Source organism: Myodes glareolus, chromosome 6, assembly GCF_982192425.1.
Source record: "Myodes glareolus chromosome 6, mMyoGla1.1, whole genome shotgun sequence".
NCBI classification, from domain to species: domain Eukaryota; kingdom Metazoa; phylum Chordata; class Mammalia; order Rodentia; family Cricetidae; genus Myodes; species Myodes glareolus.
Window position 1 is genome coordinate 102,015,227 of NC_142031.1, and position 17,231 is coordinate 102,032,457.

General features: G+C 50.3%; 1 protein-coding gene across 1 annotated transcript in view; it reads right to left on the reverse strand.

The window, feature by feature from the left end:
- Efr3b (EFR3 homolog B) overlaps positions 1 to 17,231 on the reverse strand; it is a 78,120-nt gene that overhangs the window by 7,000 nt on the left and 53,889 nt on the right. Inside the window, exons 6-20 of the mRNA XM_087907428.1 lie at positions 16,848 to 16,997; positions 15,608 to 15,742; positions 15,108 to 15,186; positions 14,199 to 14,334; positions 13,890 to 14,051; positions 12,597 to 12,708; positions 12,281 to 12,332; positions 9,681 to 9,853; positions 9,280 to 9,355; positions 8,845 to 9,006; positions 7,545 to 7,676; positions 5,259 to 5,326; positions 4,237 to 4,364; positions 3,426 to 3,517; positions 535 to 583 (exon numbers count right to left, since the gene is read on the reverse strand). Coding sequence (XP_087763554.1) covers positions 535 to 583; positions 3,426 to 3,517; positions 4,237 to 4,364; positions 5,259 to 5,326; positions 7,545 to 7,676; positions 8,845 to 9,006; positions 9,280 to 9,355; positions 9,681 to 9,853; positions 12,281 to 12,332; positions 12,597 to 12,708; positions 13,890 to 14,051; positions 14,199 to 14,334; positions 15,108 to 15,186; positions 15,608 to 15,742; positions 16,848 to 16,997 — 1,706 coding nt within the window. The remainder of the gene's footprint in view (positions 1 to 534; positions 584 to 3,425; positions 3,518 to 4,236; positions 4,365 to 5,258; positions 5,327 to 7,544; positions 7,677 to 8,844; positions 9,007 to 9,279; positions 9,356 to 9,680; positions 9,854 to 12,280; positions 12,333 to 12,596; positions 12,709 to 13,889; positions 14,052 to 14,198; positions 14,335 to 15,107; positions 15,187 to 15,607; positions 15,743 to 16,847; positions 16,998 to 17,231) is intronic.

Sequence of the window (17,231 nt, forward strand, 5' to 3'; positions counted from 1 at the left end):
CCAAGAGCTGGGATTAAAGGCGTGCACCACCACACCTGGCTGAATGCATTTATAATAACAAAACACTGAAGAGGCTTCACACGAAGCCCATTTAGTGACTTCATTTGTCATCAGTTAGAAACAGCTTCTTAATAGGGACACTTCATGAGCCAATCCTACAGACAAAGAGGTGACTCAGGGTTTAAAGTCTATTTATTGCCTTATTAAATGACCGTTAACACAATTTCTTCTCATGCCTTTCACGGGACATCTTGCCCTTTTGTGTCATCTTTCACACAGAATAAGTTTCATTTGCACAAACCAGCCACCTGGCTCTAGCCCTCGAGTGGAAACTTGTCATTAACAGTGGACAGGGGGTACGTGACACACAGTGATGACACGCAGTGATAGGCAGTCCCACCCCCACTTCAGGGACCGGGGACTTCCAGCTGCAGCTTGCAGGCCACTGAGTTTCGAGAAGCCACCAGCCTCGGCCACCAGGTCCATGTCAGCCCCACCTTCCCCGCTCCTCAGTTTCCTGGGCTGCTGTCTTACCAATGGCCTTCTTCAGTGTCTCATAGGTGATCTCCTCTGCAGGCACTCGCTGAAGGAGAAGGGACAGACATGTTCAGAAAGGTGAGGGAGAAAAGGCAGTCCTCAGAGAAACAATTGGATGTAATCTCCAAAATAAACTCCAAGAACTTCATAACGTTTTGAAGGCTCATGACATTAAATTATACCCCGAAGTGATGAATCTTAATACAGTAAGTCATGGGAGGTGAGCAGTAATAGGACCTCTATTGATGAGACTGGTCCCAAGACTGGAGGCAAAGGATCTCAACTTCTGCAGAGTCTATGAAAAGAGGCGGAAAATAATAAAACTCAAAAGAGGGAATTCCATGGATGCATGGCCTCAGGGAAGATGCTGAAGATAATGAAGTTTGGACCAGAGGACATGAACTTTGAACCAGACTATGAGCTTCTTGGTATAACACCCATGAGGAATCACATGCCATTACAAAAAATAAGGGGGAAAGGTAGACAGAAGAAAGTGGTTTAATGGGACAAAGTCTCACAAGGGGACACAACTGTGTTATATGGTTCCTTCAGGGAGAGGGGCCCAGACAGGTCCCTGCGTGATGATTGTGTTTGACCGCCTGATCTGAGTGTAATGGCATGGGCACACCCAGCTTGTGAAAATTCCGACAGTACAGTTCTTGATTAGTTTGCCATTTGATGGAGGAGGGTCATATGTCTATGTGTTACTTTTGTTGGTTAATAAAGAAACTGCCTCGGCCTTTGATAGGACAGCAGCTTAGATAGGCGGAGTAGACAGAACAGAATTGTGGGAGAAAGAAAGCAGAGGCAGGCAGACGCCATGGCTCTCCTCTTTGAGAATGACGTGAGTTAGAATCCTCCCGGTAAGCCACGACCTCATGGTGAGACACAGATTATTAGAAATGGGTTAGATCAATATGTAAGAGTTAGCCAATAAGAGGCTACAGATATTGGGCCAGGCAGTGTTTAAATAAATACAATTTCCATGTAATTATTTCGGGTAAAGCTAGCCAGGCGGCCAGGAGCTGGGTGGAACGAAAAGCAGCCCTCCACTCCTTTTGCAATAGCCATTTAGTAAGTGTGTGACTGGAAAGGACAGACACGGGATAAAGACATTGAGTAAATATTGTATGGACATCAATAGCATGCAGAACTCTCAGTAGGTCAACAGAAGCTTCCAAATTTGTTAACAAAAGAATTACATGCCAATAGAGCCTGAGGATTCATCCTATGCACACACACACACACACACGCACACACACACCCCATCCATCCATCCATCCATCCATCCATCCCTCCATCCATAGTCAGTGAAGACCAATGCAGATAAACTCCAGGTACTAAGGAACCATAGGGTAAAGGAAAAGGAAAAGTAAGTTCTCCAAATGAGAGCAGGCAGAGAGCTGTGCGTGGAGGAAATGGGACCTAGCTGGGCTTTAAGGAAGAAGACTTCATAGGTCCAAAGGTCCGAGCACCCACAATGGAGAAGAGGACAGACTCTGGGAGGTTTTTGGCACCGGTGTACTTGTGCAAACAGATGAGTGAGTGTGGTGTGGAGGATACTGACAGCAGTGCCACCAGCAGAAATAGGGTGGCATGGGGAATAAAATGAACACAGCAGGGCCAGCCCAGAATGCTGGGCACTAGGATTAAGGTTTGACCACATCAGCATTGATTCATCCCTCATAGTGATGGCAGTCAGTCAGCACAGGATCCTGAACCAGGGTACCATGGGCTGAAGCAGTGGAGCATAGGGAGGGCACAGCTCTGCACCAGTTACCAGGATGCCCCTGGGCTAAGCTGACCCAAGGAAAGAGCCAATACGAGTGTCTCAGGAGGCCACCAGTGAGTAGGGTAAGCATTTCTCCTCCTTAGATTCACTTAACTACTGAACTTGATGGGAAAGTCCCCTTTGCAGCATGGGGAAGCAGTCAACTAACTCCAAGGCTGTGACACACTAGAAGTTCTGTATTGTGGAACAATGGTTCTGCACCCTGTAAGGTTTTTTCACTTGCATTGGTTTAGTAAAACGCTGACTGGCCAGTAGCCAGTCAGGAAGTATGAACAGGGCAACCAGAATAGGAGAATTCTGGGAAGAGGAAAGGCTTAGTCTACAGTTGCTACCCAGATGCAGAGGAAGCAAGATGAGAATGCCTCGCTGATAAAAGGTACCAAGCCATGTGGCTAACACAGACAAGGATTATGGGTTAATGTAAGAGTTAATTAATAAGAAGCCTGGCTAATAGGCCAACCAGTTTATAATTAATGTTGACCTCTGTGTGTTTCTTTGAGACTGAATGGCTGTGGGACCGGATGGGACAGAAACCTCTGTCAACAGTCCTGTCTTTCATGACTGAAAGGGTCTCTGAGGGCCCCCACTTCCAGTTCCTCACTTTGCTTGATTAATTAGGCAGGGTCAGAGCTTCTTGCCTTCCAAAGGAGTGTTCCAGAGCAGCTCTGAGTATCCAGGTTTAGAGCTTGGACCTAAAAGGATGCTTAAAACCTTTAAGGACTTTTCTATGCTCTGATCATACCTGGGGAGAGATCCAGCATCCTCCACAGCTGCCCTCAGACTCCCCATGAGTCTTCCTGTCCCAGTCCCTCTCAGATGTGGGTCCTCCTTACTTTGTGTGACACTTGCTCCAGGACTGTCAGTTCCCTAATTTGTATGATAGGGAATGGAGTGAGCCTTTCTAAAGTGATTTTTTTTAAATGATACTCTCATGGTAGAAGAACATTAATCTCTTAGCTGGAAATACCAATGATGTACACATAATGAGAGTCAGTAAGAAAATGGATGTGCTCGAGAAACTCATTTCTGCAGATCCTTTAATGCCCTGTAAAGGGCTCTGGAGTACTTTAGCATCCAGTGTACTGACAAAACTCACCTCCTCTCTCTCTGGGCTGTTCCTCGATTCCACCTCTACCTGAAGGGAAATGGTCTCTCCAATGCTCTTCCTCTTGGACAAACGATCTTCATCTGGAAAAGAAGAGCCCAGAAGCTGGGTTTCCCAGTCCTTAATAAGCCACTGGTCCCACCGTCTGTGCCTTGATCCATAGTCCTCAATGGCTCGGTACATACGTAGGCTACACATGGAGCTTCCAGAAGCTTCTATCTGCTGTGGGTCTTCTTTACCCATCTTAGGGTGGCCAGGTTGCTTCTTTGGGTTAAGATTTTTGCAACCATGTGTGAAAACAAAGGAGCTGCTTAGGACCAGAAAGCATATCTCAAGTAGCGCAAGCTGGCTGCATCCACTAGCAGCACCGGTAATGCTCACACATGCAGTGTTCCCTAAAGTGCATCTGACTTCATTATCCTACACACTACACAACCCTCTAACGCAAAATTCCGTAGTCCAGAGACTTGCCCAACATCTTTTTAGATAAGTAAGTGGCACAGACAGAAGTCCTGAAATGGGTCCTTGGTTCTGTAACCCATGTGTACTCTTTCCAATATTACAGACCAGCCCTCTACACGTCAGGTTATTCTCATGGCCCAGTTGCTTTCTGAGATGCCAGAATGGGGAGAAGGAGCATCGGAATAGCGATCTTACCATAAATTCTGCTATGTCTCTCAGTTCTTATATAACATCTAAGATGCCACCACATGTGATTCAGGTGTCTTCACCCCCTTCCCCTAGGGCGCTTACGTGGCAGGAAAGGCAGAGGTAGGGTGGAAGCCTTGCCCGGAGCACATACCTGTCAGCTGAGGGATGTAGGGCAGGCAGAGCCTGTCCGAATTGTAGCCACTGCCTCCCAGGACTTCACTGATTTTACTCTGGCGGAAGAGAAACTCTATCACCACGCCATCTAGATTCTGAGACAGCCTGAAGGACAAAGAGGCAAAGTAGAGCTGTGGGCAGCTAGAACAATCCCTGGATAACTATCACAATAGCAACATAGCCACTATGCAAAATGACAGAGAAACAGAAGAAAGTTTCCCTGGTCCCTTTTCCTCCGTGGATACCTACTATCCTACATTTTATGCAGAAAACTTCAGTTGCCTACACTTATGCCCACACATGAATGTTCCCTTCCCTAACACACTCTTCTGTGGTTAATTTTGGGTATGTGTATGTGTGTGCAGGTTCACATACATACGTATGTGCGCAGATGTGTGAAGGAGACCAGAGGTCAATGTTGGGTGTTGTTCCTTAGGCAACATCCACATTTTCTTTGAGACAGGGTCTCTCACTGGCCTTGAGTTCACCAAGTAAGCTAGGCTGGCCGGCCAGTGAGCTCACAGACCTGCATGTCTCCACCCCAGTATGGGATGACAAGCATATGATATACCACACCTGACTTTGGCCAGTTAGCAAATGAGAGGCCATGGTTTAGAAGGTTAAGTCTTGCTGCTGGACACCTCGTTTTTCAGAATAGTTTTCCCCTGAGTTCATGCGGAAGCGACACTGGTCCATAGCACTGCCCGAAGGCAGGGTCCTGTCAAGGGCAACTCCTCTAGGATGCACCCTCCCTGGGTTTGACCAAAGCTCCTGGAGTCGACATCACCTATGCAGTACAGCGCTCTCTGCCCATCACAGTCCGCCTGAGGCCTGATGGTATGGCAAGCTGTGAAAGGGGTATGGTAATGTGAGGGGGGCCAAACTCTGCCCAGGGCTTGGAGATCTCAGGCAGGGTCGAAGACCCCTGATGTGTGTTCTTGCCTGACCTTACTCTACCCACTCTCGCGTGTTTGACCGCATCCCTGGTACTGTCCTTACCTGGGCCTTTCCACGAACACGTCTTCGGGAAGCATGTATGGCGCTTCCTTTTTCCTGGTCTCTATCACCTGGAGGGAAACAAACAAAATGGTGAGAGTTGGATGCGGCAGGGCCGGGGGGGGGGGGGGGGCGGGCTCAGAGCAGGAGCGAGGGAGAGCTGGATCCGGCAGGGGCAGGGCCGGGTAGCTCAGAGCGGGAGACAGGGAGAGCTGGATCCAGCAGGGCCGGGCGGCTCAAAACAGGAGCGAGGGAGAGCTGCAGCCTCCCTCCCCGTCAGTACCCTCCCCCACTCCCCCACCCCAGCCGCCTTGGAGATGCAAACACAGAGCTTCTCCAGGGAGAATCCAGATCCCCAGTCGCAGTCAGAGCTGCCAGGGGAGATGAGTAGCTGCTCAAGCTGTCGCCACTGATGACGCACATGTGTCAAGTGTCCTCCAAGGTGCAGGGACTTCATTCCTAAGAGGCTGGGCTTTCTTAGTCTTGTGCTTTCCCGATTTCCGTGAGAGAAAGGGGGATGCGGGTGGCACCAGGTGCAGAGACGGGCTGAGGTAAAAGCGGCTGCTAGGCAGTGGCGGCTTGAGATCTCCTCAATCGCCTTTGCAAGTGTTTCTGGAGGAGCTGTGAAAGTTACTGAAGTGGCGAGAAGCCAGAGATGGATGGCGTGCGGGTGTGAGCGTGCGACTTGGCAACAGCCACTGTTTTCCAGTGAAGAGGACTTCTCGTCTGCCCTTATCAGCCCCAAGCCTGTGAAAGTCCAACGGGCTTGGGAAATCTCTGGTACAATGGTACAGTGTCTACCCTCATGTCCGCAAGCCAGCTGAGGCCAACAGAGACCTGGAATTTTAAAGTTAACCCTAGACATCATGAGTCCACCTAAAATACTTAAGATTTTAAGTATTTTCTAAAAAAATCCTTATGTATATGACTGTTTCGCCCGTATGCATGTATATGAACTATGTTCATATGTCCGGTATCTGTGAAGGCCAGAAGAGGGTGTCAGATCCCCTGAAACTGGAGCTATAGACAGTTGGAAGCTACCACGTGAGTGCTGGGAATGGAACCCAGGTTCTCTGCAAGAGCAGACAGTGTTCTTAATCGCTGAGCCATCTTTCTAGCCACGGTTTTAAAAAAAAAAAAAGGTTTAAAAAAAAAACCTTTATGTAACAATAGGTTGATTGACGAGACTGGCTACTAGAGAATGCCAGGGTAGGGGGAGATTCAAAGTTTAATTAGCTAGGCGACAACACGGTGGCATCGGAGGGAGATGCCGCTGTTCATTCTCGTCCACTGTTCACACTGATATATAGGTTACATTCATGCAGAGGGAGCTGGAACTTGCTTTAGAATATTTCAGCAAAGGAAAAGGATATGATCTTAATAAGCAAGTGTGAAGAATTTTCACAGGCATTTAATTGGCATGACTGGGGTTCACAGTCCTACTTTTGCTTTTGTGGTACTGAAGGGGATTCATGACAAAAATCTTGTCTTTTTGCTTTGAGACAGAGTTCTTTTCTGTTTAAATTACTTGGTGCGTGTGTCCGTGTCCATGTCCGTGTCTGTGTGTGTCAGGGGCATGCACACACCATAGTCATGTGTGGAGGTTTTGGGAGGTGGCTCCTGCCTGCCACCTTGCTGGGGCCGGGTTTCTCCTGCTTTTGCCACTGCAGCTGGACCACGAGCTTCTGTCTCATTTTTGTCTCTGACTCCCATTTTGCCACAGGAGTGCTGGGATTTAGGTGAGTACCACTGCATGTGGATTTCTCATGAGTTCCAGGATTGAACTCAAGTCCATGAGGCCTGCACGGCAAGGACTTTCACCCTAAGAGTTTCAGTGTTGCCCAGACTGGCCTTACCATCAGCCTCCTGAATGGCTGGATTGCAGGTCTGTGTCACCATGCTCAGCTTCCTAAAACTTTTTTTTTTTTGGTGGGGAAGGGGGCTCATGTGACCCAGTTTGGCCTTAGACTTGCTATGCCAAGGTTCCCCTACCACTGAGACTTGAGTGCTGGGATTATAGGCTTATGTCACTATACCCAGATTTATGTGGTCTGGGAATTGAACCCAGGAATTTACGTATGCTACGCAACTTATATTAAGTTGCTTCTGTTCACATGGTTGGAGGAGTGTCTGTCATATGCTACCTTAGAACAGTGGGTAGGGGGCGGGTATAAGGGACCCTTTTACTCAGGAGGGTGAGGACAGAGGAGCTTTACTTCAATACTTCCTCCAGAGCCTAAGTCTAATGCGCCAGGGCTCACTGATTCTCAGGAGCACGAGGACACCAACCTCATGGATGTGCTGGCAGAAGGCAGGCACCGTTGTGAGCTGACTGATGAGGTTCAGGTAGGCTGCACCCAGAGCGTAGAGCGCACAGCGGTTATAGGCAGGCAGATTCTCTTCATTGACTTGGGCTACGTCCTGTGGTAAGAGACAGGCTTCCGGAGTTTCCCCTGACAAGTCATACTAAAGTCTACACCCTCTCACCTGCTCTCTCCCCAATTTTCTTAGAGATGGCTCATCTTTCTAGACTAAATCTTTGTCCCACAGCCTTCTGGGAGGGAGAAGTCATCCTTAAAAAGCTAGAGAGAATGGCCCCTAGGATAATCCATTGACTGGAGACTCGTCAATCGCTACTAGGCAGAAGCAAGGGCCTCATCTCGTCACTCTGTGGTTTCAGCTGCAGTGACTGCCACTGTCCAAACCCTCCTCATTAGCATTAAGCCCACCATTCAGCCGCCATCTCCTTCAGCAAAGCTGAAACTTAGCTGATTGGATTGTCTCGTTGAACTGGGTCCATATGCTAAAAGCCATGGGAATCACTGGGAGGCTGGGATTCAGAGAAGTCCCAAATTGCACCCCTTAGGGTAAACAAAGAAAATTATAACATCTAGTTGCCCTGCAGGATCTAGCATGGTCACAAAGCTGACCTAAGACACCTGTCACTAAGTTCAAGAATGCGATGCCTGCTTGGCTTCAGGACCCAGAGACTGCAGCCTTTGAGGTCTGAAGGACCCACCTTGACTTCCATGGCAGTGCTCTACTACCCAGGCAGACCTTCAGAGTCTCAGGTCTACCTAGTACCACGCTGGCTGCCTATGAATCACAACGGAGACTTCTTAAAGCCACAGGTCCCAGCCTTGGGACACTGACTTTCCAGTCTGGGTAATGAGCCTCTTTGAACAAGCATCAGAGACAATTCTGAACAAGTAAATCTGAGAGGAAGAGGATTTTTAGATGAACACATTTGCTTCTAAATCACTTGGGGCTTTTGAACGCCCTCTTTGGGAATTTTTGGGGTAGCACTCAGACCCCACGAGGGACTTGAAATGTTAGGGGTTCAGGGGTCATTCTGGGTGATCTTGTATTCTCTTTACCTTAATGGTGAACAAGAGCCACAAATTAATTCATTTCTGGGGCTTCCCAGTCTAGACCATGATTTGGGTTATCATGGAGGAGTCACCAACCAGAGTACAATGTCCCCAGACACCAAAACAACTGTCACCACAGCAGAGTATCCCTATCTGTACATGACTAGACAGGCCCCCTCCCGTGATCTTTATCTGGTCCTCCCCACATCCAGCCCTACCTGAACGGCCAGCACCAGTCGGATGAGGTCCACCATCACCTCCTCATTGGCCAGCTCAATGCTGATGAGTGCCAGCAGGCCATAGAGTGCCTCATAGTGCTTCTGGATGTTCGTCTCTTCTTTACAGCTTAGGTAGATGTGCCTGTATAGCTGCTGGGAGTGCTGGGGACAGGGGCAGGGGCAGAGGACAGCCGTGGTTAGTGGGGTGGGTCCGGGTGGATGGGGAGGAGAACTGGGGAGAGGGGTCCATGTGATGGGGAGGTGATAGCTGTGTGCAGACCCCACCTCCATCCTCAGCAATGGACAACTCTGGCCAACTGAAGAGGGAGGAGGCAGGCTCTGGGACCAGTGGTCACACAGTGGCTTAGATGCTGGAAGACTGGGACTAGTAATTCTGACCTCCAAGGGCTCGCTGTGTCTTCTGATCATATTCACCTTCTTCATGAAGACAGTGTCCTGCCGGGAGCACTTGTCCACTTTCAGCTTCAGGACCGAGATGTCACTGAGGGTGCTATAAAGGGACAGAGGAGCCTCTTAGCCCTCCGAGGCGAACCTGAGTCCACCTGATGTCACCAAGCTTTATTCCCTGGCTCTTAACCCAGTCTCCATTTTCCCACATTCCTGTTTCTTTCTCTTGAACTTTATGCTGATGCACACTCTCTCCAGCCCCCAGCCCAGGCAGGACCACGCTCTGGCTCCTGCTGTCCTTGACTAAAGCCAGGGTGGGGCTCTAGTGGGTCTCACTGTACCCCACTGTACCCAAACTGCACTCCCACCTGGGTGTGAAGTTGCTGACCAAGAAGACAGTCGCACTGGGGGAGGAACCTTGAACTCACCTGATGGTAGAGAATTTGTGGCGGTTGCCGTGGCGATCAATGAAACTGATGAGAATCTCTAGAACGAAGAGGCGGATTTCCGCATCCTCCATGAGGGCGGTGGAAAGCAGGCGGTCAAGGAAGTTGCTAGGCAGAGCTGACATCATGTTGCTGCACTGGAATCCCGTGGAGACCTGTGAGGAAGCCGGGACTGGGTGCTTACTCTCTGTCCGTCACTCTCTGTGCGGACATGAGATGGAGAAGCAGCCAGGATTTGGTGTAGTGTCTTTCCTCTGTATGGAGCCCCCTGAATACCCACCTGGAAAATCCACTCAGCGCAGCTCAGCTGACTGGGTGTATGAGAACAGTATGCAGGAGCAGTAAGAGCTAAAAATGAGTAAGGATTAGCACCAGAGAAAGGCAAGAGTCAGGGTATCCGCAAGGTCTAGCTGGCCAGGGAACAACTGGTGAACGCCCAGCTGTCCTGCTACAATGCTTTCTTAGGATCAGGAGTCACAGGAACTTAAAGGGCAGAGGAACTCACAGCTGAGCGGCAGAGTTCACTCATAAACCCCACAGTCAGCACAGCACTGTGACAATGGGGCCTTCCGACTCAAATCGGTCAGCACAGGTAGCCACGTCACACAGGATGCCAAACGCTCAACAGCAGCAAAGGGCATTTTCTATTAAGTCCATATTGTAGAATGGTACCCCTGATGATTCTGAAGGTTTCCACGGAGCTGGCCCAGCCCAGATCACCAAACGTTCTCTGAAGGGGCACATGAGTGTTCCCCAGACTGTCACATAAGACACAGGGCACAAATTAACAAGGGTCAACTAGGCAAAACTACAGGATTACAAAGACCAAGGGGAGAAAAGAGAACTAGATATGGGAAGTATAAGAACAAAAGGGCTTCGTGAGAGAACACTGTGGAAGTATATTCAGTGGAGGGCATTTGCCTAACATGCGTGAGGTCCTAGGTTTAGTCACCAGTACTACCAAAGCAAAGCGGCCAAACAAATGTGGTAGAAGGAAGAGAGTAGGAGAAGAGGGAAGAGAAGCTTCCATGGAGTGAGGGGGTCTGGACAGACTGGTGTGTTGGGAACCGAGATGGGAGCCGGTTGGTACAATGAACAGTCTGGAGCAATAGCTCTCGACCTTCCTAATGCCGTGACCCTTTAATACAGTTCCTCATGCTGGGATGACCTCCAACCACAAAATTATTTCATTGCTACTTCATAGCTGTAATTTTACTTCTGTTATGAATTGTAATATAAATATGTGGTTTTTTAAAAAGATTTATTTATTTGTTATGTATACAACATTCCTTCCATGTATGCTTGCATGCCAGAAGAGGGTGCCAGATCTCATTATAGATGGCTGTAAGCCACCATGTGGTTGCTGGGAATTGAACTCAGGACCTCTGGAAGAGCAGTCAGTGCTCTTAATCTCTGAGCCATCTCTCCAGCACAAATATCTGTGTTTTCCAACGGTCTTACGCGACCCCCATGAAAGGGTCCTTCAACCCCCAAAGGGGTCACAACTGACAGGTTGAGAATTGCTGGTCTAGAGAGAGGAGGAGCCCTGGGAACTTTGCTCTAAAGAGCCTGAAATTTAAATGTTCACATTAGAAATTGAGATCTCTGAAATAAGGAGCAAAACTGGAAATGGTATTTCTAGAAAATTCTCCTGGTGTTTATGATGGTTGAAGGTGGACATAGAAACCCTGGGGAGAATAATCTAGTTGTAAGATGTCTGAAGTTTAGGCTAGGGCAGGAAGCTTATTGCAAAACCAAACTTCAAAACTGGGTATGGCAGTGCACTATGCCTGTAATCCCAGCACTTAGTGGGGTTGAGGCAGGAGGATCTTGAGTATGAAGTCAGCATAGGCTATATAAAGTCCAAGGCCAGCCAGGGCCACAGAGGAAGGCCCTAAATAGATCATACAAATACATATTTGTGTTCATATAAATATATACACAAACATAGATTTCAGAATCTCATAGTGGCTGACTATTCACACTCCCCGGGGAACCTACATATTTCAACCAGTTGGTCATAGGAATGGTGTTTGTGGACAACAGAACTAGACTCCAGCAATGGAAGCTGAGGTGCAGAGGCACACAGAAGACATAGGGGAAGGAGAAGGTGATGGTGGGAAGGTGAAATGGGGGAACCAGAGGGACAGGACCTAGGGAAGGGCACCGGGTTGTCAGAAGGGGAGGAATTATGTCAAGACCCATAAGGCTAGCCATAGCAACAGAGCTACCAGTAGCACATAGAATCACCATTTTAAAGAAAGCATTAAGCTGGGTGTGCACAACTGTAATCCCAGCACTCAGGAGGCAAAGGCAGGACGATCACTGTGAGTTTGAGGCCAGCCTGGTCTACAGAGTGACAGCCAGGGATACACAGAGAAACTCCGTCTCAAACAGCAACAACAACAACAACAACAACAACAACAACAACAAAGCATTACATTTCTACCCCGCTCTGAACAACTCAGTGGAGCTCAGGCTGGGTTCCGTTTCCTCCCTTATACCTTTAATAGCCGCGCATATCTGTGCAGTTTGTAACACACATTACTGCCCCGTCTTGGTTCCCTGTAGGGGGTGCTCACCTGAAGGAGAGACTTCAGCAGCATGATCTGGGTCAGCCGGTTTCTATTCTCCCTGTGGAGGAGAGATGTGTGCACTCTCAGCAGGACGGCAATAGGGTGCTCCCCCGTCCCTACTTTCCTCATTAGTTCTCCCACGGATGAATTTTCTCACTATCTTGTTGGGTTACCCAGGAAGCCAGACTGGGAACCCATGATTTCCCTAAAGTGAGGAGGGAACCTGAAAAATTGCTGTGAGACCTACTACACATCCCCCCTCCCCACTGCTGAAGGGGTCTTTGAGTCAAGGGAAGATCCACAGAAGTAAGAGTGGACTAACCCTGTCCTTCCGGTCTCCACTGGGTGGTGCAGGGAGGGTATGGGGACTTTGCTCATGATGAAGAGGATCACCTCCGAGCGCTGATAGGTGGGCAGTGTGCTGGCGAACGAGCCTGTTAGGACGAGAACAGAGCATTAGAGGTCCCCCCGGCTCAGCACATTTAGTTGAATGGGCAGAGAGTGAGGCTCACTGATGCCCAGGGGCAGTGCTCAGGCAGACGGCTGAGTCATTGCCTTCTGGAGGGAAGGGATCTTGGAGGAGTCTTGTTACTGAAGTTGTGGTCACTGTCAGGGCTCCTTTACTGGGGAATAGGGCCTGGGGTGCAGGGCAACCCTACGCTTTCATCGCTCGTGCCCCAACTCCCAGCACCAATGAATTCGAGGGCTAGGTACAGAGAGACCTCTGAGAGTGGAGTCCATGGGAATTAGAGTTTCATATTTCTCCACATCTGGGGTACAAATAGCTTCCATAGCTTTCTTCATTCCTTCTTTTCTTCCTTAATCCCCACCTCCCATCCAGTGGCCCCACCGTGGGGACACACTAGGCATGTCTAAAGAGAATGGGGGGGGGGGCTGGAGAGATGGCTCAGTGGTTAAGAGAACTGACTGTTTTTCTAGAGGACCCAGGTTTAATTCCCAGTACCCATGTGGCAGCTCACAACTGTCTATAATTTCAGTTCCAGGGGACCTGACACCCATGGCAAAACACAAATGCACATAAAATAAATAAAATTCTAAAGAGGACCGGGACACAGGCATAGTCTTCCTTAGCAGGAAGGAAGGCCTGGCGGAGGGACCAGCCAGACATGTGTATCATAGGCTGCTGCCTCCATTTCTCCCATGTTTCCTAAATAACAAGATAGCGGTAACTGATCTGATCATACAGCAGATGCTAAAGTGGAAGCCTGGTGCCCTGACTCCTCCCTCTAGAACTCTTCCCTCTGAAAACTTTGTCAGGGTACCTCCCTTCAGCATAGTCCAGTCCCATAGGCCAATGCCCTAGGGCCCTGGCAACCTCTCCCCAGAGAGTCATTCGGCTCCGAGCCTCACCAGACCCCTCCCACTTTAGGTCCTTTCCCAGAGCCCCGCCCTTCTCCGAGCGTCACAGGGTCCGTCCCTCCCCCAGAATTCGGCCCCTTTTCAAACCTCACCCACCATCTCCTCGGGCCCCATGCTAAGCCTTGGTTCATAGGCGCTTCTCCCTTAGCCCCGCCTCCAGATCTTTGCCCGTCCCACTTCTGAGCCCGCCCCCAAGTCTCATTGTCCCCTCCCAGCCCACCCCAAGTCTCCTCACCGATGGTCTTGATGACTGCCTCCTGGAACATGCGCTCCTCATGCTCCTTGATGATCTTGGTGCCCAGGCTGACAGCACCGTCGTAGCTCCCGGTGAGCGCATAGTCGATGCTGAGCCGCAGCTGCCGCAGCAGGGTGTTGAACATCTCCAGCACCGTGGGCCCTGGGCGCCAAGAGGGAGGGACCCGCATGTCAAGACAGGCATCCCTCCGGCTCTCCCTAATATCTAAAGCCCGCTCGGTCAGTCGGTCCTAAATCCAACGCCTGTCCCTCTCTCCTGCCCCAGGCCGTTTGCTCTGGACTCCCTTACCGACAGAGCCGGTGGCGGCGATAACCGCAGCTTCCGATAGGACCTCCACGATGCCTGCGCGCACAGTCGCCGCGCTGCGGCTGTTGGCGTCTAGGTGGCTCAGGAGCTGCTGGATAACCAGGTGGGAGTGCTGCGGCTGTGGGGGAGGAAGACGTGATGGTCCCCCAAACAATCACCCCAAAGGCCCGGCAGCCCTCTGCGGGGACCCTGAGGCGGAGAGTGGACCAAAATGACATCCAACAGCCAGTGGACGCTGCAGGTGGCCAGACCGCTCACTCTTACAGTACTCCCCAACCCCCATCCCGGCCCACAAACGCGGAGACAAATCCCAGGAAATCTGCGTTTGCACATTTTTTCCTGGTTCCTTTTACTTCAAAGAGGACTAGAAACCCATTTCAAAATATTGTCTTTCATTTCTCCCTGTCCCCAGGTCTTACTGGCAAGGACCATGAGAAGCCACATGGTTCAGCTCCGTGCTGCACAGTGTGGCTGGGGGCCCAGTGCCAATTCAAGATCTGTCTGATAGATAAAACTGCTGCCGAGATGAGGGCGAGCCAGAAGGAAGGCAAGGCTGTAGAAGTCGGGAACGCTCAGAGAATCAGGGGGTGCAAGCTGCTTATCTTTTTGCGAGATGTAATTTTTTTTCTAGGAATTCGTTTTCATTGTATTTCATAAAAAAAATGTTTGCCTAGGACGTACTAAACATTAAACTGGCCTTCCTTCACAGTCAGGTGACACAGCAGGATCTCTGGCAGCTAGGGGGGGGGGAGGTCGGGGCAGGGAGAGTCAGCGAACACGTGGCTTCCTACTTTGGGTCCTGTCCCGCACCTGGGGGTGCCCGGGGGGTAGTGGGGGGCAGTGACATGGGGAGGGGAAGGGGTGCAAGCAGGAGCAGGGAAGCTACCGCACCTGGATTGAGTACATGATGATTTTGAAGCAACGAGTGGCGAACACCTTGGGTTCCCAAAGAGAATGGTTATCCAGGTGGCTGTGAGGGAGAACACAAGGTGGGGGGGGGGGTTGACTAGGAAACTCAGAATGACACAAGGAGTAGAGAGCTTGGGGGGCCAGGGGCACCTCCTGAGAGGTCCTTGCAGTTCTCAGTCAAGGAAGGGCTTATAGTATAGCTTGACACAAGGAATGAAGCTGGCCCTTTCGTTCAGTTTTGGGGACCCCTCTATTGCTCACCACAAACAGCAGGTGGCCACTGTGTGCTAGCCTTGCTGTGTGACACAGGGCCTGCAGACACCAAAAAGGGGCTGACCTCACCACAGCATGACAGCTGTCCCATCTCCTTTCCTCTCACGGGGCAGAGGGGACCAGGGGCAGTTGGCAAGGAGATGCAGGAGACCTGGAACAGTCATCTGGCAGTGGAGCACTTCCTGGGTGGGACGGGACAGTCAACTCACATAAGAACAGGCTTGATGGCGTTTTTGATGTTGCCGAAGGCTGCCCGGCCCAGCAGCTCCCGCAGGCACCTCTCAGCCAGCTCTGCTGGGTTCTCCTTTTCCTTCTCCGGTGCTTGGAGGGGTGAGGGAGACCGGCTGTGGAGACAGAGCCACGTGGATAAAGGATGGGGTGCAAAGTGGGGAGCCAGGACTGTATACCTTTGGGTTTCTCTTCAGGACAAGCAGGAATTTGAGATAAGCTACAGCAGGTCATAGTCATGGCTGTCAGCAATTAAACGGGGTAAGAAAGGTGGGAGTAGAGGATTGGGGGGAGACTATAGAGTTATTTTCATGGGAACACTTCAGGGTGGGCTGGATTGCCTCTGGGGGTCTGCAGATCACGAGGGTCAATATATACCCCTAAGGGTTGGCAGGGGGGAATGGGAACTGAAGAGGAAAGTGTAGTAGACAGACGACAGACGGAAAAAAGGCAACAAACGGAAGGGAAGGGTGATTGGGTAGGGTGTGACCTAATGATATGCAAATCAGAGGGTACCTTCTCAGAACAGAATTCACCATCTAAAAGACCACAACCTCCAACTTGGTGAGCTGTTACATCAGAAACAACCACCAGGGGGCACACTTTCCTCTGCTAGTTTAACATCCCAGACCCCAAAGGAGAGTTTTTTTTACTGAGCATCTAAGCACAAAGCCAAGGTGGGGGACAGTGGAGGGAACCTTCCTCTCCATCCCATTCTACAGGGGAAAGTAAGGGTCACTGGACGGAATGAGTCTGATGTTTGGGAGCTCTGAGACTAAATTCCAGTATCTGCAGCTCTTAAGTGGCCATAGCTAATCCAGCAGTCATGTTTTAAGGTTTGCAACAGCATCGGGAAGAGAGACAGTAAGGTCCCAGGGAAAGTCTTTAGCATTTGGAACCTTGAAAGGCATTTACACCTCCCTAGCTTGCTGCTTCTGGAGGGGCACGAGGGTAATCTGTCCCTTGTCCCCTTGTGTCCTGACCAGCTTACACGTATACCCAGGCAACACAGACCCATTGCTGCTCCTGCATCCTTATTTGAGAATGGAAGGAGATCAGAGGCCGACAGAAGCCAGACCCAGATGCAAGGAGGAACCAGCCTTGTACTCATTGCAGAACAAGTCACAAAGCCAAGATTCCTGCCCTCGTAGCTGGCCCAAGCTAGCTCCAGGAGCCTGGGTGACGGTGGTGCTCGGAGAGGGGAACCCCAGCCCCACCCACCTCTCTGCCTCTTCTGCATGCTGCAGATTGAAGAGCAGCGATGGGACGATCTTGTCCATGTGCTGTGGGTCCCAGATGTTGGCCTGGAGCTCGTCATTCACCGTCTTCCTCACGACCCCTTGCAGGCCTTTGATGCCCGACATTCGGATTCTGAAAGGAAAGAGACGGAGGCATCTCCACATCCTGAGCATCTCCACGGCCCCGAGAGGAGCATGGTTCAAGCTCTAGGGACCTAACTGCTCCGAAGGCTCCTCTATCTGCTTCTCCTCATGGGCTTTAACCTGGTTGGGAGACATTAATGAGCAACATGACTCTTGTCCTCTTGTAGCTTAGAAGCCAGTGGGGAGAGGCAGACAGAATCAGCAACGTAAGAGAGGAATGACG